Source organism: Oryx dammah, unplaced genomic scaffold (genome assembly GCF_014754425.2).
Source record: "Oryx dammah isolate SB20612 unplaced genomic scaffold, SCBI_Odam_1.1 HiC_scaffold_5, whole genome shotgun sequence".
Taxonomy (NCBI): domain Eukaryota; kingdom Metazoa; phylum Chordata; class Mammalia; order Artiodactyla; family Bovidae; genus Oryx; species Oryx dammah.
The window spans coordinates 102,351,923-102,376,280 of NW_024070189.1; the positions used below are offsets into that span (position 1 = coordinate 102,351,923).

At 53.1% G+C, this 24,358-nt stretch overlaps 1 protein-coding gene across 4 annotated transcripts; it reads left to right on the plus strand.

The window, feature by feature from the left end:
- Nucleotides 1-1,114: 1,114 nt before the first annotated feature.
- On the plus strand, nucleotides 1,115-23,501 carry KCNN1 (potassium calcium-activated channel subfamily N member 1). Of its 4 annotated transcripts, none has more exons than XR_005721144.1 (9): nucleotides 1,115-1,591; nucleotides 2,250-2,345; nucleotides 5,405-5,823; nucleotides 8,780-8,921; nucleotides 14,086-14,196; nucleotides 15,012-15,114; nucleotides 19,471-19,479; nucleotides 19,704-19,773; nucleotides 22,872-23,501. XR_005721144.1 is itself a non-coding variant. In XM_040241121.1 (9 exons), the coding sequence occupies exons 1-9, from the start codon at nucleotides 1,190-1,192 to the stop codon at nucleotides 23,124-23,126; spliced, it is 1,632 nt and encodes a 543-aa protein (XP_040097055.1). In that variant the 5' UTR covers nucleotides 1,115-1,189; the 3' UTR covers nucleotides 23,127-23,501. The 4 variants fall into 4 exon arrangements, 2 of the variants coding, with proteins under 2 accessions (XP_040097055.1, XP_040097056.1); XM_040241121.1 differs by having other exon boundaries at nucleotides 15,012-15,139; XR_005721145.1 differs by lacking the exon at nucleotides 19,471-19,479.
- Nucleotides 23,502-24,358: the final 857 nt, after the last annotated feature.

The following is a 24,358-nucleotide window of genomic DNA, read 5'->3' on the forward strand; positions in this document are numbered from 1 at the left end:
CATATCTGAGGTTGTCAATATTTCTCCTGGCAATCTTGATTCCAGCTTGGGAGTCATCCAGTCCAACATTTCTCATGATGTACTCTGCATGTAAGTTAAATAAGCCTGGTGACAATATACAGCCTTGATGTACTCTCCCAATTTCAAACCAGTCCATGTCTGGCTCTAACTGTTGCTTCTTGACCTGCATACAGGTTTCTCAGGAGACAGGTAAGCTAAGGTAAAGTGGTCTTACCTTAAGACCACCTTAAAGTGGTTCCAGTCGGCTCATTTAGGTGGCCTCTAATCCTCCCAGGCAAACCAGCCAGCAGAATTCCATCTTGAGGCTTTCAGAGGTGTTTACTGAGTGTCGCCTGTGTTTATTGCTCTAGGTGTTTATTGCTTTTAGCGTCCATTGCTTTAGGTACTTGGAAACACAGAAAAGTCAAGGGGCAAAGGCCTGGTAGGAGGGTGTTCCAGGCAGAGGGTGCAGCAGGTGCCTCAGTGTGTGCAAGGGCCCTGAAGCAGGACCAAGCTTGTTGGAACCCGGTGATGGGGAGGTGAGTGTGGCTGAAAGGGGATGACTCTGGGAAAGTGAGAAGGATAAGATGGGTAGGAGCCAGACGATAGAGGCCTCCTGGCCACAGGGAGGAGTTTTTATGCAATAGTGCTGGAGAGCCACGGGGAGGTTTGTTTTTGTTTTACATTTGTTTACTTATTTTTAGCTGCACTAGGTCTTAGTTGCGGCATGTGGCTCTTCGTTGTGGGCTGCAGACTTCTTTCTAGATGTGACGTGGGCTCCAGAGTGCGTAGGCTCTGTAGTCGCAGCGTGCAGGCTTAGTTGCCCTGCAGCGTATGGGATCTTTGTTTCCCTGACCAGGGATCGAACCCACATCCCCTGCATTGGGAGGCGGATTCTTAACCGCTAGACCCCAGGGAGGTCCATGCGGAGGTTTTAAGCTGAAGAGGGCCATAGGTTGGCTTGGTTTCTGGGGTGGTCGGTCAGTCCACATGTCAGCTGCCATGGGTTCATGGCCTCTCCAGCCTCAGGCTGTTCTGGGGTGGGGATCCCTAGCCATCTGGTCAGTTGGCCAGGCCCTGACATGACCGTGTTCTCTGTGCCCTGCAGGTCAGCGCGGGAGCCCGGTTGCTGAGCCATGCCAGGCCCCAGGCGGCCGGCAGCAAGCCCAACGCCAGCACCCACATAGTCATGAACAGCCACAGACACAGTGGCTGCGAGGGACGGCCACTAGGTGGCGGGCTGGGTGCCCTGGGCCGAGATCCTCTGGACCCCGAGGCCGGCCACCCCCCGCAGCCTCCAAATGGCCCAGGCATCCAGGTGGTGGTGGCCAAGAGCGAGCCGGCGCAACCCTCGCCTGGCAGCCCCCGGGGGCAGCCCCAGGACCAGGAAGAGGAAGAAGATGAGGAAGAAGATGAGGCGGTCAGACAGAGGGGCTCAGGGAAGCCCCCCAGCGTTGGCCACCGCCTGGGCCACCGGCGGGCGCTCTTTGAGAAGCGGAAGCGCCTCAGTGACTATGCCCTAATCTTTGGCATGTTCGGCATCGTTGTCATGGTGACAGAGACGGAGCTGTCCTGGGGGGTCTACACCAAGGTAGGCATGGCCCTTCCCCCTGGCACCCCAGGGAGGCCCTGCTGGTCCCACTTGGCTTCCCAAGACCCCCTTGGGCATGGGGTCTGGGACCACATCAGCCCTAGGAGAGGTGGGCGGGGGATGCTGAGGGGACCCTGGAGGTGGGAAGGTGGGGGCATCCAGGGCCTCCTGTTGTTTCCACCCCCTGGGGGCAGCAGGAAGGCCTCAGGTGGGGCCCGAAGTCTCCAGCCCCTTCCCTCCGCCTTGCACCATGGGGCTGCGCTTTCGCTGAAGGTGGGCAGGGGGCTGCTGGAGCACCAGAGAAGAGCTGCTTTGAGGAGCAGGGAAAGAACTTTGCCCCTTTTGAGGGCGAGCTGGGCCAGGTTATGAGCCGGGTTGTGGGTCCCCAAGTGGTGCCAGGACGGAGGGAGATGAGAGCCAAGTCAGCCTGTAAACGGTAAAGTGCTGCATCTGCTCGAGGCCTGGTTTTATAAACTATGCAGTGCCGTGCCCATGTGAGGCCTGGCCTTATAAACTGAAGTGCCACCTTGCTGTGAGCCCAAGCCTGAGGAGTAAGGACCGGAGCTTCACTTCCTGAGCAAAGTGACCAGGTCCGGGGGTCAGGAGGGCTGCCCGCCTCCACAGTGTCTGTCCTGCCCTCTGCTCTCTCTTTGCCCAGGAGTCCCTGTACTCATTTGCACTCAAATGCCTCATCAGCCTCTCCACGGTCATCCTGCTGGGCCTGGTCATCCTCTACCATGCCCGAGAGATCCAGGTCAGTGCTCAGTGGGGTTAGGGCAGCTCCCCTTCCTGCACCCCAGAGCCCCCGACACCAGCCACCTCCATGCGTACACACTCAGTTGTGTCCAACTCTTTGTGACCCTTTGGACTGTAGCCTGCCAGACTCCTCTGTCCATGAGATTCTCCAGGCAGGAATACTGCAGTAGGTTGCCATTTTCTCCTCCAGGGGATCTTCCCAACCCAGGGATTGAACTTGCTTCTCTTGCATCTCTTGCATTGGCATGCGGGTTCTTTACCACTAGCGCCAACTGGGAAGCCCCCAGGACCTGGGAACCCTCTAAAATATAGAGGGATCAATAGCCACTTTATAGAAGAAAAAAAAAAAAAAGATCTCCACGGAAACACACTGTTTAGATCACTCTAAATTTCCTGGAATGCGTATCAGCATTTTAATTTTCATCGATAATTTGGTAAAGAAGACGAACAGTGAGGGAGCAGGCAGTGGGCTGGGGTTCTGAGGTGCACGTGGATTGTTTTTGCAGCCCTGGGGTCTTCTGAGGTTTTGTAGCCATGGAGTCCAGTGTTTGTAGCCCCAGGTTCCTTTTCCTAGTCCACTGGACCTGTGTTTGAAAGATTTCTCATGTGCCAAGGATTCTCCTATTTCAGGGGTTGATCAAAACCTGGTCAGGTCCCTGGAGAGCCAAGTTCAGGGCTTGTAAGGCACGTGTTACCACAGCAGGCCAGCACCAGGGCCTGGGGACACCAGTGGGCGTCAGATCTGGCTCCTGACTCTGGCCTTTGACCCCTAACCTCAAGGAGCCACAGCCTGGCAGGAGATGGGCGTAGGAAAATCCTACCTAGGTTGTACTGTATGCAGACCTGTCAGCGGACACCCAGAGTCTGGTACACGGGAGGGGTCCTCAGTCTGGCTAGGGGCTGGGGGAGGAGGACGGTGACCCCTGAAGTAAAGGAAGCATTTCTAAAGGGACAGCTGGGAACAGCAGCAGTTAAACATGGAGTTACCATATGACCCAGCAATTCCACCCCTAGTCACACACCCAGGAGAAACAACAACTACATCCGCACAAAGATGTGTGCCCATGTGTTCAGAGCAGCATTATTCACAGTTGCCTAAAAGTGGAAACCACCCAAATGTCCACTGACTGACGTGTGGATAAACAAACGGTTGTCTGTCCATACAATGGCATACTATTCAGCAAAACAAAAAAAGGAGGAAGCACTATACGTTTGCAACACCACAGCTGAGTGTCTTACACAACAGAAGTATATTTTCTTGTGGGGCTTCCCTGATGGCTTGGACAGTAAAGAATCTGCCTGCAGTGCAGGAGACCTGGGTTCAATCCCTGGGTTGGGAAAATCCCCTGGAGAAAGAAATGGCAACCCACTCCAGTATGCTTGCCTGGGAAATCCCATGGACAGAGGAGCCTGGCAGGCTACAGTCCACAGGGTCATAAACAGACATGACTGAGTGACTAACACAACATGTATTCTCTCACATTTCTGGAGGCTGGAAGGCCAGGGTCAGGTGCTGGCAGGGTTGGTTTCTCCTGAGGCTCTCTCCTTGACTTGCAGGTGGCTGTCTTCTCATTGTGACCTCACACAGCCTTTTCTCTATGGGCATATATCCTTCTGTGCACATATACCCCGTATATACCCTTCTTATAAGGACACCAGTCCTGTAGGATGGGGGCCCTACCCCTATGACGTCATTTAATCTTAATTATATCTTTAAAGGTCACATTTCCAAATATAGTCATATTGGGGGCTAGGGCTTTAGCAGTTGAATATTGAGTGGACAAAGTTCAGTCCATAACTCTCCCCACTCTGGCCCACCTCCCAAATCCATGTCCTTCTCCCATGCAAAATGCATCAATCCCAGCAGCCCCCAAAGTCTTAACCCATTCCAGCATCAACTCAAAGTCCAAAATCTCCTTTAAATATCATCTAGGGACTTCCCCAGTGGTCCAATGGTTAAGAATCCACACTTCCACTTCAGGGGCCCAGGTTCGATCCCAGGTCAGGGAAGTAAAATCCCACATACTGTGCGGTGTGGCCAAAGGAAAAAAGAAAGAAAGATTATATTTAAATGTGTGTGTTCTGTTACTCAGTTGTGTCTGACTCTTTGCAACCCCGTGGACTGTATAGCTCACCAGGATCCTCTGTCCATGGGATTATCCCAGCAAGAATACTGGAGTGGGTTGCAGTTTCCTACTCCAGGGGATCTTCCTGACCCAGGGATCTGGGACGCAAGAGATCTTGCGTCTCTTACATCGCCTAGATTGGCAGGCTAAGTATCATCTAAAACAGACATGGGTGAGACTTGAGGTACACTTCCTCTGGAGACAAAATTTTCCTCCAGCTGTGAACCAGATAAGTTGCGTGCTTCCAAAGTACAGCGGTGGGACTAGCATAGGATAGACATTCCCATCCCCGAAGCCGACAGATATGAAAGGAGGGGAGTGAGAGGTCCTAAACTTGTCTCAGCCCTGCCCAGGCAAATTGCACTGGGTGTGAAGGCTGGAGAATGATCCTCGCTGGCTCGGCGCCCCACCTTCCAAGCCTACTGAGGCGCAGCCTTGCCTCCTTGACCCTGGCCGGTGGCCTTTTGTGACTGCCGTCTTTTACTCAGCATAATGTCTTCACGGAGTAGCATGTGCCAGCGCTTCACTCCTCTTCGTGGCTGAGACATGTTCCGTGTGTGGCGGGACCACATTCTGTTTCTCTCTCCATCCCTGGATGGACGTTGGCTAGTTTCTTCTTTGAGCACCTGTGAACAGTGCAACTGTGATTGCACGCACACAGGACGTGTTTGAACAACTGTTCTCGTCTCTCTTGCCCATATACCTAAGAATGGGAGGGCTGGGTCAGTGGTAACTCTGTGTTTGACTTTTGGGGAAACACCCGTTGCCCTGTTTAGCTGGACTTATGGCCAACCCTGGGCACTAGGGGGTTTCGCCTGTGAGGCCGTGTTTGTTGTAGAAGCTGGTGCAGTTTGGGGCTGGGATCTCCCTCCCTCCGTGGCCTGGGCGCGTGTCCAACACCCACTGCGTCCTGCCCACCTGATCTCTGCAGCTGTTCATGGTGGACAATGGGGCTGACGACTGGCGCATCGCCATGACGTGCGAGCGCGTGTTCCTCATCTCCCTGGAGCTGGCCGTGTGCGCCATCCACCCGGTGCCCGGCCACTACCGCTTCACATGGACAGCGCGGCTGGCCTTCACGTACACGCCGTCCGCGGCTGAGGCCGACGTGGACGTGCTGCTATCCGTGCCCATGTTCCTGCGTCTCTACCTGCTGGGCCGCGTCATGCTGCTGCACAGCAAGATCTTCACGGACGCCTCCAGCCGCAGCATCGGTGCCCTCAACAAGATCACCTTCAACACGCGCTTCGTCATGAAGACGCTCATGACCATCTGCCCGGGCACCGTGCTCCTTGTCTTCAGCATCTCCTCCTGGATCATTGCTGCCTGGACCGTGCGGGTCTGCGAGAGGTGCGCCCCTGACCCCCTGGGCCCTGACCCCCCATGACCCTCAGGCCCACCCACAATTTTAGTGACCCCAGGGCTCCTCCAGCCATCACTCTGACCCTATGACTTCTGACCCTGCTGAACCCCGTACCCACCCATGGCTCCATCCCCGTGAACCCTGATCCTGCTGACCCCTCCCCCCAGTTCCTGGCCTCAGTGACTGTCTCTCACATGCAGCTTCCTTATCCCTGGGACTCCAGCCCTATGTCCCCAGCCACCTCCAACTCCTACCCTGACCCTCACCCCTCCAGGACCCCATCCCTCTTCCCGCATCCCCTCCCTCCAGGGGCCCCTCCACTGGCCCCGTCTCTGGCCCAGGGTGGTGGAGGCAGCAGGAACAGGGACCCCCTTCGTCCACCTGCATCCCCTACAAGTTAACCTGCTCTCCTTCTCCCCTCTGCCCACCCTGCCGGACTGTAGGGAAAACATGTGAGTCCTACCCTCAGCCGAGCTATGTGTGCAAAGCTGTCAGCTGTCCTGCCTGCCAGGAATTTAAGATCAGCTGCCACCAGGGGAGGGAGCGGAAAGGGGAGGCGGGTGTCCGGGACCCGCCCAGAGCCCATGGGCAGTGGGGGGAGCTTGTCCCAGTGCCACCAGGCAGGTGCGTTTGGGTCACTCTTGGGCCTGGTGCCCTGGGCATCCCTGGGGTCCTTGGCACCAAGGAGGGGGCAGCAGAAGGGAGTAGAGGGAAGAAGAGTTTAGCTCTGGTGCCCGGTTGAGGCAGCTGGCCCCAGGGGGGCAGGGACAGCTCCTTCAGTGGGTCTGGGATGAGTGAGCACAGTCCCAGCTTTTAAGACCCCCATACGGCGGTTTGTTCTGAACAGCCTTGGAGGGTGCAGGGCCATCCAGCCACCATACAGATGAGAACACTGACGCTCGGAGGAGCTAAAGGGACACCCTGAGGGCCCAATTCCTGCTTCTCTCCAGAAACCCCCCGGGGCTTCATGGGGAGGGAAGGGTCCCCCTGGATCTCTCAGGGCAGGGAAATACCTTGTCTGGGAGGGGGTCTCTCTTGCCTCTTGATGAGCTGGGGAGGGGCTGTAATGGGTGGTGCTGGCTCTGGGCTTCCCGGGAGGTCCCTGGGCTGGACCTGTCCCCAGAACCCCAATCCTCACCCCTTCAGTTGTCCCCTCCCCAACCCCACCTCCGCCTGATGTGGGGCTCCTGGCAGAGAGGGCCCAGCTCTTCCCATCACCACGGCTGAGGATCACATGGGGGCCCCTTATTCCCCTGACATGCCTGCGTGCCAGTTCCCACAAACCCGAGGGCTGGGGGCTGGGGAGTGGGAGAGGGTGCCCCGCGTCAGGCATCGCTGAGGTCCAGGCTGGGTCACTGCAGGGGCGCCTGGTGAGGGCGGGGAACGGGGCAAGGTCAGGGGCAGCCAATCCTAAATTCTGAGCCCTGTGACACCGCTTGACGCCCCCTCGCCCGCCTTGCTCCACCCCAGTGGCTCTGTCCCACCCCACCTCCTGCATGCCCCCCACCCCCTGGTCCGGGGTGACCCAGTAGCCCCCACCAGAGCTCCAGCCAGGCCTGGAGCCTCCGCGCCCATGGCTGACAGCTGATAGGTTCCCGGCTCCTCCTGCCTCCTGGGTGTGAGGTGCTGGTCTCTGGAGAAGTGGAAGCTGGTGCAGCTTCAGGCTCAGGTGCGACAGTGAAAGACGAGGCTCAGTCCCTGGTGCCCCTCACCTAGCAGGCAGCTGGAAGCCCAGGCTGAATGGAAAGGCCTCCATCCCTCCTTCCCACCTTTTGGGTTTCCATCTCCTCCTTGTCTTTTTTTTTTCGGTCACGCCCCATGGCATGTGGGATCTTAGTTGTCTGAACAGGGATTGAACCTGTGCGCCATGCATTGGAAGCTCGGAGTCCTAACCACTGGACCTCCAGGGAAGTCTCCGTCTCTTCCTTATCTTGAGCCCCTGACCCCAGCCCCATCTGCCGGGAGCAGCCCTCCCCACCAGCTCCCCCTGCCTGGCCTCTGTGGCCCAAAAGGAGAGGGGTCATCTGGGAAGGGCTTCCTGACCTCCCTGAGCTGGAGGGGTTTTGCAAGCAGGGTACTGGGCTGGAGCAAAGCTTTGAACCACCCCCAGATCCAGAGCACCAGTTCCTCAGCCTCGGGCTGACCACAGATACCATCAGTTCGTAGCCTGTGCAGCCAGAGTCTCAGGCTTGGCTTTGACTGGGACAAAATCATGTCCCTTTGCAAGGCCTTGGAATCTGTCCTCTTGAATAACAAAAGTTGAGTCCCAGGTCTCTCCCCAGAGCTAAACATGCTGCCGCCTTTCCCTCCTAACACCAGAAGATTCTCAGGCCTGAAGTTGGAGCAGTTGCCCTCCACGTGTTGACTGTCCTAGGACTCCCAGGCCCAGGGCTTGCTCCTGTAGGCTTCTGTCTCCCTGTGGAGTCCTCCTCCCTCCCCAGGGCCTTGCTGATTAGGGAAGTTCTTCCTGGTGTCTGACCTGAATCCTCGCCTCTACTTCCTGCCGCTTCTGGTTGCCCATGGCCACCCGTGTTTGCATCTGTCTGTGTGTCTGTCTTTGGGAGGGGGATCGTGTGCTTATGCGTGGACACATGTGGACGCTCCCTCACCTGGACCCCTTACTGCCCCATAACGAGCAGCTTAGCGGTCAGGTGAAAGGAGGGTGTTGGAAGGGATGCTGGGGAGGAGGGTATGGGTGCCCTCTGCCCTGGGGTGTCGTCAGGAGGACCATGAGGCTGTCCTGGGCACTAACCATTGCCCCACACTGCCCTACAGCAACACTTTGGACACTTTGAGTCTCCAGAGTGGTCAGCTTCCTGCGGTCAAGGCCCCCATGCAGTCAGGTGGACCCAGGGCCCTGCCTTCCTGGCACTGCCCCTGGGGGTGTGATGAAGGCAGAGGGACCAGTGTGGACTGACTAGGCCCTCCCTGGCTCCCCTTCAGGTACCACGACAAGCAGGAAGTGACCAGCAACTTCCTGGGGGCCATGTGGCTCATCTCCATCACCTTCCTCTCCATCGGCTACGGTGACATGGTGCCCCACACCTACTGCGGGAAGGGCGTGTGCCTGCTCACCGGCATCATGGTAAGGGCGAGGGCCCCTGCATGTCCCCACTCACAGCAGCTCACCCCATTTCGAGCTGAGCCTACTCAGAGTTCCTCCGTGTGTCAGCCCTCCATTGCCCCCTTCCCTCTGATGCGACCTGAAACCCACCCCTTTAGGCTTCCAGGGGACATTTCTTCTTGGCTTCTTCCAGCCTGAGTCATACAGCTTCTGCGCCTGCCAGGCCAAATGCTGTGGTCCACTCGGAACCAAGAGTCACCATTGCCCCTTTGTGCCCCACAGCCCACGTAACTCACAGTCCTTGGATCCAAGGCAAGGGGCTTGATGCTTCTGTGCCTTGGTTTCCCTGGCTGTAACCAGTGCCTACTCCCTCTGCTTCTTGCAGGGACTCAGTCCCTTCATTTTTGTGAAATGTCTAAAGCCATGAATGCCTCAGATACCCAGTCAATACCCCCGACCCCTACCATCATAACCCAGTTCCCCATCCTTGCCTAACTCTCAGGGTGTGCTGAGCATCCCACTGAGCCCTTTGGGTGTGAAGTTTATCTCATGTGACTCTGGGCCCAGGCAGCACCCCGTCTTCCCTAAAGTCTTCCTAAGTCCGTCTGCTTGTGTGGGCAACCTTTGACGTCTGGTGCCTTGTCTTTACCGTGATTTGATCATTAGGTTCCCTGCCCATCCCTTCCTTCTGAAACCTTCTTTCTCTCCAGGCTTCTTTGATCTCCATAAGTGCTTTTCCATATTTTGAATTGTGACTCGTTTGACATATGGTAGGGAACGCCTATCCCTAGCCCCCAGTTAACATGTTCATTTTGATGCCAGAAACTTGGCCTCTGTGTACTGATTTCAAATCAAATCTTGGAGATAGAGTTTGGGGTGAAATATAAAAGAATAGCTTTATTGCTTTGCCAGACAGCAGGCTTGTGCCCCCTCAAAACTGTGTATCCCAACCCGGGAGGATTTGGTGAAGCGTTTCATAGCAATGGCTCCAGGGTGGAGTTTTCCCTGGAGGTTCAGGTGATAAAGAATCTGCCTGCAATGCAGGAGACCCGGGTTCGATCTCTGGATCAGGAAGGTCCCCTGGAGAAGGGGACGGCTACCCACTCCAGTATTCTTGCCTGGAGAATTCCATGGACAGAGGAGCCTGGTGGGCTATAGTCCATGGTGTTGCAAAGAGTCAGACACAACTTAGCAACTAAACAACAACAAATTTAATTTTCTGGGGGTGGGGTGCTGGAGTAGATTGTAAAATAACATAAGGAAACATGCATAAAGCCTTTTAACTAAGAAAGGGCTGGGTCAGCTTAGCCTATAGAAGCAAGAACCCAGTCAGGGCCAGAGGAGGATGTGTACCCCTAGCTCGTGTCTAAAAAGAAAGAGACAAAGGGCGAAGAGGGGAGAGAGCCACAGGCCTGGGGAGGTGGTGACAACGTGAGACAGTCAACATGCAGTGAAGGGGGCCGAGCGGGCCCAGTGGAAACACAGCCCCTCCTTCTGTGGGAGGAAAGAAAACCATGGTGGGGACGATGACGGACTTTCGTGGGGATGATGACAGACTTTCGTAGGGACAAACGCATTTCTGTACAAAGGAAAATAAGTGGCCTGGGGAGGACCATGGGGGGTGATTAGGTTGGCTTCCTTTGGCTTGTTTGTGTTAATTTTTTCACAAATTGAAATTGAGCAGGACCCTGTGGGCACAGAAACCTTTCAGAGAGTGGCCGATCAGGGGAGGGGATACTGAGACAGAAGAGGAGCAGCCGGAACCCGCAGCGCAACCTTGGGGCAGGGCCCCGGTTCTGCCTCAGGGACACACATAATAGTATCTTTGAGCTCTTCTACGGAACTAAAACCTCCAATCCAAGGTGATGCAATACTTGGAGAAGCAGGCTTCATTCCAGAGAGGTCAGTTTGACAATCACGAGAACCACAGAAGCTCATCCAGAGATCACCTGAGGCCAGGTTAAAGGAACGCAGGCCCTGCATACACTCTTGAGCCTTATCGGCAACCCACCCCCCAACCACTGCTATGAAGAAACGTGAGCCTGTCAGTCTCTCAGTTATGTCCAGCTCTGCGACCCCGTGGACTATAGCCTGCCGGGCTCCTCTGTCCATAGGGTTCTCCAGACAAGAATACTGGCGTGGGTAGCCATTCCCTTCTCCAGGGGATCTTGCTGATACAGGGGTCAAGCCCGCATCTCCTGCTTTGGCAGGCGAGTTCTTTACTAGTGAGCCACCAGGGAAGACCTGAAATGAACTTTACAAATAAAGAAACCAAAGTATTCAGATAAGATGACTTTAAACCCAGAAAACCCACAGTGAAACAGAAAAGCCGTGTTATCTCCACTGGAATGAGCCTCCTTCCAGAAACTGAGTTTAGTATTTAGCCTGCAGCTCACTCCTGGCCCTCAGCTCCAGCAGATGCAGGAGTGTTTGTACCCTGGGGTATTTCTTGCTTTACTGTTGCCACATAGCCAGGCGCCACATGAAGCCACGCCTTGGTCTTTCAGGCCCCTTTGTTTCTTATTCTCCTGTTATTGTCTCCTCTGCCATCCTTGTCCAAGTGTGCCCCTCCCTGTCACTGTTCCGTGGCCCACTCCCTTCCAGTATGTTATAGAACACACACGTGCTCACCCTTGAACTTCAAGGCGTCCCTGCATGGCCTCCTCGAAACTGGAGGTGGCATCTGTGCTATTGTGTGGCACACTGGCCAGCAGCCCGTCTTCTTCCTGGCTGCATAGTACTCCACATGGAGGTTCCCAATATGTTCTTTGCCCCAGTTGACAGGGATTTTTGTTTTTAACTTTTTATTGAAGTATAGTTGATTTACAATGTTGTGCCAATCTTTGCTTATAGCTAATGACCCAGTTATACACAGAAAACATTCTTTTTATTAAATATTATTTTCCATTATGGTTTATCACAGGATACTGAATATAGTCTCCTGTGCTGTATTAGTAGGGTCTTGTTTACCCATTCTATATGTAACAGTTTGTGTCTGCTAATCCCACACTTCCACCCCTCCCTTCCACCTCCCTCTCCCTCCTGACAACCACAGGTTTGCTCTCTATGTCTGTGAGTTTGCTTCTGCTCTGTAGATGGGTTCATCTGTGCCACGTTTTAGATTCCACATATAAGTGATGCCATATGGTATTTGTCTTTCTTGTTTTTAGTTACTTCACTTCGTATGATAATGCCTAGTCTCACCCATGTTGCTGCAAGAGGCATTATTTTATTCTTTTTTTATAGCTGAGTAGTATTCCACCGTGTATATGTACCACATCTTTATCCAGTCATCCGTCAGTGGGTATTTAGATTGTTTCCATTTCTTAGCTATTGTGAACGGTGCTGCTTTGAATATAGGGCTGCATGTACCTTTGTGAATTGTAGTTTTGTCTGGGTATCTGCCCAGGAGTGGAATTGCTGGATGGTATGGTAATTCCATTTTTCGTTTTCTGAGGAACCTCCACACGGTTTTCCGTAGTGACTGAACCAACGTCCATTCCCATCGACAGTGCAGGAGGGTTTCCTCTTCTCCACACCCTTTCCAGTATTTGTTATTGGTAGACTTTTTAATGGTGGTCATTCTGACAGGTGTGAGGAGGTTCCTCATTATCGTTTTGATTTGCATCTCTGTCACAGATGTTGAGCGTCTTTTTATGTGCCTATTGCCCATTTGTGTGTCTTCTTTGGAGAAATAGCTATTCATGTGTTCTGCTCATTTTTCAACTGGGCTGTTTGTTTTTTGTTGTTGAGTTGTATGAGCTGTCAGTGTATTTTGGAAATTAAGCCCTTTTCTGTTACATCATTTGCAAATATTTTCTCCCATTGTGTAGGTTGTCTTTTTTCTTTTTGTGTCTGTGTGGTTTCCTTTGTTGTGCAAAAGCTTGTAAGTTTGACTAGTTCCCATTTGTTTATTTTTATTCCTATTGCTTTGGAAGACTGACCTAAGAAAACACTGGTACGATTTATGTCAGAGAATGTTTTAGACAGGGCTTTTCTTGAACACAGACTCCTGAGTCCTCCCAAGACCCATATCCTGGCCAGAAATGCATGATGGAATCTCCTCAAGGGGTGACTTTGTGCCCACCCTTCCCCATAAATGTTTGCTTCCATCTGTAAGAAAAACTAGCCTCTCCCCTGGTCCCCAGGGGCTGGGTTTGGGTCTCTTCCTTCCTTCCATCCTGTATGCAGCACCCACAGGAGGAAGCAGTGGGCAGCTGAGGTGCCAGAGAGAGCCTTGGTACAACCAGGGAGCCGCCTTCCGGCCCCTCAGCGGCCCCCCTCACTGGCCCCCCTCACCGGCCCCTGCCACCTGCTCCCTGGCCACTCCTGGGCGGACGACAGCTGGATGTCCTGTGCTCCCAGGATCCCGATCTCAGTGGCCGAATGCCCCCTTTCTCTCCCTCCTCCATCACTTTTCACTGTCCGCCCCTACTCCTGCCTGGCAGCCTTGCCCTCCTCCTTGGGTCCTCCCTCCTGCCCTTCTGCCTCTCAAGTGGCTGCCAAGTGGACAAGCAAGTCCTCTCTGGCCTCCTTCCCTCACTGAGGGACTGGCTGCCATTCAGGACATACTGGGGAAAGTGGTTGCTAAGAGCAGGGAGCCCCCCATCACAGGGGAGACGACCCCTTCTTTTACTTCCCCGCATCCTGGGACCTATACTTTGCCTCTGCTGTCTTGAAAATGCCCCACCATGGTCACCTGACCTGACCTTCTTTCTCACCACCCTTCTGACCCTACCAGTTACCGCATTACTTGTCAGCAACGTGTCAGCTGGGTCTCTGTCTCCATCATGTAGACCCCAAAGCCTGGATGGAAATTCTTCCCATCCTCCACCTCCATGGGCGTCAGCCCCAAACGTACGTGCAGATCCTTCCTGCTGCTTGTCCTTTTCCTTATCTTTGAGCCTCACTTTTCCCCTCTGCCCAAGAGGGATAAGAGTGGTCCTGCCTCCTGGGGTTGTTGGGAATCAAACGGACTAATGTATGGCACAGACTCCCTGGACATTCGGTGGTGTTAAGCAAGGGGTTAGAGTCAGTGAACTCAGAAGATGAGATTTGCCAACCTGCAGGTTTGGAGAGCAAAGGTGAGAGGGGAACCAGGAAGGCTTTCTGGAGGAGGGAGGGTGTCCTACTTGCGACCCATATGGGGTAGATTCTGACATGCCCCCTCACCTTCTTCATGCAGGGGGCTGGCTGCACGGCACTCGTGGTGGCTGTGGTGGCCCGGAAGCTGGAGCTCACCAAGGCAGAGAAACACGTGCACAACTTCATGATGGACACTCAGCTCACCAAGCGGGTAAGGACACCAGCCCCAACACAGCCATTTCACCTCCTGGTCCTCAGGGCTGGCTCTCCCCGCCTTACTTCTGCATGTGTGCCCATGGGTCACACCATGCTGCCTGTGTATGCCGAGTGCCCTGAGCTGCGCCATGTGAACGCCTTTGAGCTGTGCACAGAGTCGTGGCTACGGCCACAGGTGTCCACTTCCGTGCTCAGTCACAGCCCAGCCGTGGGCCACTCAATGAGAGGCAGGCAGCCAGGTGCAACTTATAAGCTGTATGACCTCAGCAGGTGGGTCTCTCTGTGCCTGTTGCCTCACATATAAAGTGAGAGAGGTTCCACCATGTGTAGGTTCACCGAGGTAACATTAGCAAGATGTATAGAAAGGGTCTGGCCTGTGGTGAGTGATGTTTGTTAGGCACGCATACATGCACACACACACACAGTACAGATGTGTCTGGGTAAACATGGCCCTGCCTTACAGTCCCAGGACCCCAGAAGGACACTTCTATTCCAGTTTCTGGGAGTTTCTGGAAGTTTCCAGAAGTTTCCAGAAGTTTCCAGAGCCTTCCATAGTTTTGTGCCTACTCGAGGCTTCCCACGTAGCTCAGTGGTAAAGAATCCACCTGTCATTGCAGTAGATGTAGGTTGGATCCCTGGGTCAGGAAGATCCCCTGGAGGAGGAAATGGCAACCCACTCCAATATTCTTGCTTGAAAAAATCCCATGGACAGAGGAGCCTAGCGGGCTAGAGTCTATGGGGCCACAAAGAGTTGGACATGACTGAGTGAGCGGCAGCAGCAGCAAGGAACTGTTCTTTCTTTGGCCTCAGGTGAAAAACGCCGCTGCTAACGTTCTCAGGGAGACGTGGCTCATCTACAAACACACCAGGCTGGTGAAAAAGCCAGACCAGGCCCGGGTTCGGAAACACCAGCGTAAGTTCCTCCAAGCCATCCATCAGTAAGTCCAGCACCTTTCCCACTCGCGTTTCTGTGTCCACCTGGCACAGAGGCAGCCCTGGCTCGCGGGGAGGAGGCTGCAGACGAGGCCAGACAGCTCGTCGTGGCTACATACATCAGGACCATTCCCATTCTGGGTGGTCGGTTGGGGCCTACGGCTTCTGTGCTGGGTGGGATAGTGGGACCAGCACTTTTGCAGGACAATCACCTCTGATAAATCATGCAGACCACCCAACATAAGTGGCAGGAAGCATATTTTACTCTCCAGAATAGCCAAAATGCCTTTCACCTTAGACACGAAAGCAGCTTCCCCTTTTTGCTTTGGCTTCCAGGAAGCTCAGAATTAAATTTGTGGCCTGATTTGTATGATCATGTGGGGTTATTAGAGATTACTTAATTTTCTCTGTTGTCCCTTTTTCCTGAGAATTATTTAATCAAGTAGTTATCATGTTGACTGCGCATTGGAGTCACCTAGGGAGTGCTTTTTAAAATCCCATAGGCCATACCAAATGCCAGTTACAGTAGAGTCTGGGATACAGCCTGAGCTCAAGTTTAAGTTCCTCAGGTGAATCCAGTGTTCAGCCAGAGCTGGCAGACTTTTTCTGTAAAGGACCAGATATTTATTATTTTAGGCTTTGTGAGCCAAAATGCCTCTATTGCAACTACTCAACTCTGCTGTTGTGGCAGGAAGGCAGCAAGGTGAATGGGTGTAACTATGCTCCAGTAAAACTTTGTTTTCTAAAACAAATAGCTGCCCAGAATTTGGCCTATAAACCATAATATGCCAATCACTGTCCACAAGAAATATTATGTGAGTAACATACATAGTTTAAAATTTTCTAGTACATTTCTAAAAGGTGAAAAGAAATAAGTGAAATTAATTTTAATATATTTATTCAACCTAATATATAAAAATCATTATCACTTACTAATATATGACTGATATAAAAATCATTAATATTTTAGAAAGTTTTTGATACTAAATCTTTGCAGTCTGGTGGGTATTTTACAGCTACAACCTGTTTTTATTCAGACGAGTCACATTTCAATGTTCACTGGCTACATATAGGCGGTATGGGACAGTGCGCAGCCTAGAATTTAAACAGGTCCGAATTCTATGGGATCCGGCACTCAACAATAAATTAGAGTTGAGTCACATAGTACCTGATTTAAAAATTTCAAGCATTTTAAGGCACTTTTCAGAATGAGTCTATGCATTCCCAGCTCTTACATTCTGGAAAACCTCATTCACAATTGAGCTTCCTTAGACTGAGCAACTTCCCTTTCACTTTTCGCTTTCATGCATTGGAGAAGGAAATGGTACCCCACTCCAGTGTTCTTGCCTTGAGAATTCCAGGCATAGGGGAGCCTGGTGGGCTGCCATCTATGGGGTCGCACAGGGTTGGACACAACTGAAGTGACTTAGCAGCAGCAGCAACAGCAGCAGGAAAATCAGATGGATTCTTGCCCTAAGAACTCAACCAGACTCAGGGGCTGATGAATCAGAGTGAGGAAAACAATGTTAGGGTCTGAACTAGTACAGCAGGAAGGCGATCGAGTCAGCCATAAGGAACAGAGATGAGAGGCAACACTGCAAACCCCTGTGTGAGCAGGAGAGTCAGGCAGCATGCTGTGGGGAGGCTCCAGAGTGTGGCTAGCGTGGTCAGCTACTGGGGCACCGCAGGGTAGTGTGGTCGTAGAAGACCAGGCCGTGAGTGAGGAAGCTCAGCTAGCTAACTTTACTTTTTAAAATCCTGTTTACTCATTTTGCCTCTTTTTAAAGAATAGCTTTATTAAAATATAATCAACATACAGTCAACTGCAGCTATTTAGAGTGCACAGTTTGATCCGTATTAACATATGTGTACACCCATGAAACTATCACTACAGTCAAGATAATGAACAGATCCATTAACCTAAAAGTCTTCTTGAGCCCCTATCATCCTTGTCTTTTAACTAGAGACTTTAGTCCATTAACATTTATTGTGTTTACTGTACCATCCTTGTTTTTTAGCTAGAGTTTAATCCATTTACATTTATTGTGTTTACTGTTATGATTGAATTAATTTAGCATGATAGCAATCTCTGCTTCACAAGACTGTGGGGAGGTCTAAATGGAATGATATGCAAAAATGCCTGGCGTAGTTCATGGCACAGAACAAGTATTCTGTTAACACATGGTACCCCAACTTCTGCTTCCATTGTCACCTATAAAGCAGGGAAAGAAATCGATACCCCACTTACTTGGCATCACTGTGCCCAGGTGTTTGTCCTGTTTGCTCACAAGACCCTACAGCCATCCTTGCTGACCCTTCAAAGGTTGTTTCCTGACCACAGGGTCCCAGTCTGGTCTCTGCCACCTAACTGTGGGGCCTCAGCAAGTTGACTATGCTACTTCAAGCTTCGTTTGCTTATCTGTAAAGTGGAAACAGTGGTGACATCCCTCTTCTCCAGGAATGGAGTGTGGATCGAACACAGTTGGGGTGACCAGATGGCTTGCCTGCGCCTGTCTGCCACATAGTATTTCCTGAAAATGGGGACTGCTGTTGTTGTTGACACCCTCGATATGTTCATTCGGTTATCCCACAAGAACTTCCTCCACCAGCTGGTGTGCCAGGCTTGGGGGGCACAGACATGTCTCTGCTCTGGACCTTGGTCTAAGAGATATCCCTGAAAGTTCTCTGGGAGAAGTTGGAGGGTAGGAACTGAGGACAGTTAGGTCAGTGGCGAAGGCACCTGCTCTGTGAGTTACCTGTGTTCTTTTGCTCTGGGGCAAGACTATTTCACTCACCTTCAGGTCCTCCTGCACCCCCCTCAGATCAGCCTTATAAGAACAGCGGATGAAATCAAGCACATTTGGACTAGGGCCTGAAAGATGGATGGAGTTTGGGTAGGAACCAAGAGGTGGGCATGTACACCAAGGAGTGCGCCCAGTTTGGACAAAGGTGGGCGGTGGGAATGAGCACAGTGCCCAGCAGACAAGAGGTGCCGCCTACAGGCCTGAGGGAGCCATGGCACCTTCTGAGCTGGAGAGTCCCCACGGCGGGAGTGTGGTATGAGCAGCCGGTGGAAAGGGAGACATGGTCTCAGAGGGGACAGACTGGGGACAGCGTGCAGTGTACGCGTTTCCGAGGGCTGCTTTAACAAAGTACCACAAGCTGGGTGGTTTCAAACAGAATTTGTGATTGCACCACTCTGGAGGCCAGAAGTCCACAGTCAAGGTGTTGGCAGGATTGTTCTCCCTCTGAGGACACTGGGGGAAGGTCTGTCGCGGGCGTCTCTCCTAGCTGTTGGCAGCCCCAGCGCTCCTTGGCTCACAGAAGCATTGCTCCGACCCTCCATCTTCATGTGCTCTCCCTGTGTCCTCACGCCATTCCCCCTCCCTGTGTGTGTCCAAACCTCCCCCCTTTATAAGGATACCAGTATACCAGTTATCTTAACCTGATTAAACCTGTAAAGACTCCATTTCCAAACAGTCACATTGTGAGGTGCTGGAGGTTAGGACTTCAGCATGTCTTTTGTGGGGACACCATCCAACCTGCAACAGGAAGGTTCCAGAGATGCCAAGAATGACTTCCCCATGGCAGGCATGTCCGTGGGTCCTTAGCAAGCCTCCGTTTCCTCTCCAGGGCACCCCCAGACTTCCAGTATTGGGCTTGCCAGTATATGCCTCTCCTTCTACAGACTGAGAAGTAGGTCCCCCCAGGGTTGCTGACAACACCCAGGATGGGTGGGACCCAGGGGTCCTCTCCAAGCGTCTGTCACATGCTGGATATGCAGGGGTTGAGTTTGGACCAGTGAGGAGGAAAAAAAAGAGGCCTGCCTGAAATGGTCTCCCCGGGCTGGCTTAGCTACAGAAGGGGCGGAGAGAAGGGGTGAGGACGAACCCCCACGCCTGCATAGGGAGCCGTCCCTAGGCCCAAGGTCCCAGAGGCTGGGTGGCAGTGCAGGTTCAAGTCCTGGTAGGAGGCCAGTAGGCACCGGCTTTGCCCCCCTCTAAGCCTCGGTTTCCCCCTCAGGAAATGTGTGGGCACAGTTTTCTGGACTAAATGTCATCTCCAGGGCCAGGAGCTTGTTACAGGCTGGCATACAGTACGGCTGCAGGGCTGCAGGCAGCTGCATTTGCTGGGAGGGCCCTGTTGGAGAGAGGAAGCAGAGAGACGATGCATCCCTGAGGGCGGGTACCACCCCCTCAGAGGCTGGACCTCTCCCAAGAGCAAGGGCCATGGGGTGGTGCACATGGGAGGTGGGCCGGGTTGGGTACGGGCCACCCAGCTGTGCTGAGATTAAAATTGCCTTGTGGTTTCTTTCTGCTCCGCCGGGTCCCACCAGAGCGCAGAAGTAAGTCTCTTCCCTGGGGGTTAGTGCATGTGTGCTGAACCATCCCCCAGGCCCTGCTGCCCCCTGCATGCCAGGAGGGGACAGGCTGCAAGGGGACCTCCAGTTTGCCCCTCATCCCCCAACTGCATATCCCACAAGGTGACTCTGGGTGGGGTGAGTTGCATGGAAGACCCCTGACCCCACTGCAGCCTCTGCCCAACCCCACCTGCTCACCTGTCCCCCAGGCTCCGGAGTGTGAAGATTGAGCAAGGGAAGCTGAATGACCAGACCAACACACTCGCAGACCTGGCCAAGGTGAGGAGGGCAGGGCAAGGTGGGGCAGCTCCGGGGGCCAGAAGGGGTTGTTGGGCCTTCATGGGAGGATGAGGAATGTTAATTGCTCAGTCATGACTGACTCTTTTGTGACCCCATGGACTATAGCCTACCAGGCTCCTCTGTCCATGGAATTCTCCAGACAAGAGTACTGGAGTGAGTTGCCATTCCCTTCTCCAGGGGATCTTCCCAACCTAGGGATCCAACCTTGGTCTCCTGCATCACAGGTGGATTCTTTCCTGTCTGAGCCACCAGGGAAGCCGGGTAGAGGAGGAGGAGGGGTGTTCAGTAAAGAACCAGGCCCAGCTCCTGCCAGGGAGGGACAAAGTGCTGGTGCCCATGGTACAGGCCAGGGGTGCAGGGCAGGGGGCAGCCACTGGGCACGTGAGTCCTGTCTGCAAGGGTCCTGCCTTGTTAGAGAGATGCCAGAAATCTACATCTGTGTGTAAAATCTTTACTTTGGAATGTTGGCGGCTATTTTACACTTTTAATTAATAGCTCTAATAAGAATATGTAATTAGTGGGCTAAATTGGTGAAGTGGTACTTTCATATTTAGAAATGTCAGCTACATAGAGGCTCTAAAGTTTAAAAGAAAAACAAATTTCTTTTGCTATGAATATACATTCAAATTATAGACTTCCCAAGCGGCTCAGTGGTAAAAGAATCCACCTGCCAATGCAGGAGGCCCGGGTTTAATCCCTGGGTCGGGAAGATCCCCCGAAGAAGGAAATGGCTACCCACTCTAGCATTCTTGCCTGGAGAATCCCATGGACAGAGGAGCCTGGCGGACTACAGGCCATGCAGTCCCAAAGAGTCAGACATGACTTGGCGACTAAATAAGCAAGAGAGCAGAGCCTCAGGTGAAAGCTTATTTGTATAGCAATTAAATATCTTTGAGGAGATTAAAGTTGGTCACCAGAGCTCTGTAAGGTCACTTTGTGTTAGACATGGATCTGGTTGTTAGTTCTAACGTCAGGTCCCTTCCGATTTCTTGCTTTGTATTCATCCATTAGAAGATATGTCAACTGACTCAACTTCAGCTGGGCAAGCTCTTAGAATATTTGTCACACTCTTCTCAACTCCCATCTGCCCTTTCACAAATAGTTCACGTGTGAACTAATTGACTCCACCTCCTAATCAGTTAATAGATCTGAGCCTAATTTACTATTATCCTTAGAAAATGTGAAGTCCTCTTCTATTTTACTAGTCATACTCATCACATTTTGGACTCACTCTCTTCATCATTAGCAAGCGAATGCAATTTAAGGGAGTTCCCTAGTAGCCTATGGGTAGGATTCCAGGCTTTCACTGCTGTAGCCCCTGAGATGATGCAAGCCGTGCAGTATGGCCAAAATAAAACAAGAATGCAATTTAATTTAATACTAACCTACATAAACTTAATTTGGAAGGGTACGTTACAGAGGAAAAAACATTCTAGAAGCCTGAAGAAATAATTCAGTTGGTAGTAGAAAGAGCATAATCCTAAGAGCATATAGAAGTCCTTGGCCAACTAATTTGATGCAAATGAGATAACAGCTCCAAATATATATATTAAATGCCTTTGAAAAACTCAGGTATATTATAGTCTGGATTATCCATTATCATCCTTGCTTCCTGAGTATAGATGATTAAAATGTGAATTGCTAAAAGTTATTTAAACCTGTAATTACAGCAGTATGCTCCTCTCAAAATACATTTAAGGAAGGTTTCTTTGAAGTAAGTCTTTCACTGGATTAGGATATGGTTTCTAATTTTTTTTTTTAATTTAATGAGGTTAAAATGTTTTCCAGTATTAAATTTTAATGCTTTCCAAGGTTGCTGATTTAATTTGTATCTCTCCAACGAAAACAAAATATATATTCTAATAAAAACTTAAACCTCAGAGAGGGCCAAAAAAACCATCCAGTTGTTCAGTTGCTCAGTCGTGTCCAACTCTTTGGGACTCCAAGGACTGCAGCCTGCCAGCCTCCTCTGTCCACAGAATTCTCCAGGCAAGAATACCTGAATGGGTTGCCATTTCCTTCTCCAGTCCAAGGGCTGGATGCTTCCAGATGTTACTCCCTGGCTTTGGGGACTGTGTGGTCCCTTGAGGCAGGCTGGGATGAGGGTCTGTGGCCCTAGGAGGGCCCCAGAGGCATTTGTTCACCCTGGGATGGGATTTGTTTACCAGTAACAGGAAAGGGTGGAAGGCAGGCCCAGGTAAAGATTTGGGGCGGGTTCGGAAAGAAGGAGCTGTGGTGTGGATGACCAGTCTTCCTCCCACAAAGCCAGAACATGGCGAGGGAGGGTGGGGTGACACAAGCCTGAGGCCAGAATGGGTGGTGAGCTTCGGACCGCCCCCGGAGGGCGGGTGGGTACCCCGGGGCAGGAAGGTCTAGTCTGCAGAGAGCTGGGCTGAGAATGGACCAAGCTAGACCACGGGCTAGCGCCACCTGGTGGCTACAGCAACATCTGCACCGAGGGCTGTCAGTGTGTGTCCCGCCTCCCTCTACAACTCCCCGGCTCATCTGTTTGGACACCCCTGCTTGCTGGGTTATGAGAAGCAGTCGAGGTGGCAGGGACACCCCACCACCTGCTGTAACAGTGACTGTTGTGGCGGTCGTGTCCGCTGGTCTGTGATGGAGTCAGATTCTTGGCGCGGTCACCTCTCCCCCAAGACCCCCATCCCCCCCAGTCTAATGTGGGAAGCGGGGGACAGTTCACAAGCTAGCCTCCTCCCCCTCGACCATGTTCCCAGCCTGGAGCAACGTCAGTCCAGAATCACAGAAGACCACCCTCTGATTTTATGCACCATGTGGCTAGTTCATCCCCTCAGCAACTCTGGTCACACCCACTGGGCCCCAGGACACCCCCTTGACCTTCCCCTGGACTGCTGGGCCCAAGCCTGGCATTCAAGACCTGTGTCTCGCCTCACCTGTTCTTCCACCACTCCCTGGGGTCCACCCAAGAGACCTTCGGCTGGGCTGGGTCCAATTAGTGGGTCACCACCCAACCGGGGCTGCCCTGCCGTCTCTCTGTGCCCATCCCTCCCTCTCTCTCACCTGGTTTCTCCTCTCTCTCCCGCCTCTCTGTCCGGCAGACCCAGAATGTCATGTACGACCTCATGTCCGAGCTGCACGCCCAGCACGAGGAGCTTGAGGCCCGCCTGGCTGCCCTTGAAAGCCGCCTGGATGCGTTGGGCACCTCCCTGCAGGCCCTGCCTGGCCTCATCGCCCAAGCCATACGCCCACCCCCACCCGCCCTGCCTCCCTGGCCTGGCTCCGGCCCCCTAGACCAGGTGGCTCGGAGTCCCCCACACTGGTGGCCACCCGTGGCCCCTTCAGACTGCGGGTGACAGCCCTGCCTGCCACCGGACCCCTCAATTTTGGCCATCGTGTGGCCGCCACTTCCACGCCATCCAAGAAGCCCTGTACAGTGGCGCCTCTTGGAGTTCAAGGAGCCGAAGCTGAGTTGGGCTGAGTGGACTGGGGCCCGAACCACTGCACCCCACCCAGACTGTTCGGGCAGAGAGTAGGGCCAGACGGCAGGCGAGGGCAGGTCTGCTTCCTCCCTGATGGGAGCTGGGGGAGCTTGGAGCTTCCTCTGGTCCCCTGATTCCTGCGGTACGCCCCTCCCTGACCCTCGGCTCTCTCCAGGCCCCGGGTGGGTATGGGGCAGCCAGGAGAGGGGTCCTTGCCAGTTCCAAATAAAGCAGGACCCACCCACTTGCTGCCTGTTGTGTGTGGCCGGTGGACACTCGTATCGCAACATGGGAAGTGGACACCAGGGCCCTGGGGGTTCCAGACCGGATGTGGGGGTCAAGGTGAGCCCGTCCCATCCTAGCCTAGTGGTCTTCCAGGCCTGAACTCCACGCCTCCCTGAGGACATCCGCACAAGTCCCACTTGGTATCAAGAGAGGGACCCTGCAAAGAGCAGGGGAAGTAGACAGTCAGGACGTCCCTCCAGCTCGCTTTGCCAGAGCACCTTGTAGGGGTCAGGCTCCAGTGGGACTGTAGGTCACGGTCCAGAAGGGGAAGTGACATGAGTGAGGAGGGCCATTCTGTTTTTGATGAACATGGATTGAGCACCTGCTGTATACAGCCAATATAATGACGACTCTTCACCAGAAACTGACCAGGGTAGGATGGGGAGACACAGAGAAGTGAAACCATCTGCCTGGGGCCACAGAGTGAAGAGGGGTGAGCCAGGATTTAAATTCAGGGATCCATAGGCCAAGGGGAAGAATGGACTCGGTGGAGGTCACTCCATGGGGAGGGGACTGCTGTGATCCTGGGCTTAGAGAGGCCTCTCTGGGGCAGAATGGAGGGGAAGGTCTCAGACAAGTAGAATCAGAAAGGTCCTTCCAGGCCTTGGGCTCAGAGTGCTGGAGTCAGGTGGGGAGGCAGGCTCTTGGCAGATGCTGGGCCCTGTGGAAAAGGAGGCTACTCCGGATCCAGCTGAGAGCCCAGGCTCTGGCAGCCTCTGATAAAGCCATGGGCCACCTGCCTGGGGGTGATAGGTGGGACACAAGAACAAGAAGGCCCCGGGGAGGTGTTGGTGGGCTGAGGTCAGACGTGGGTTTGAGTC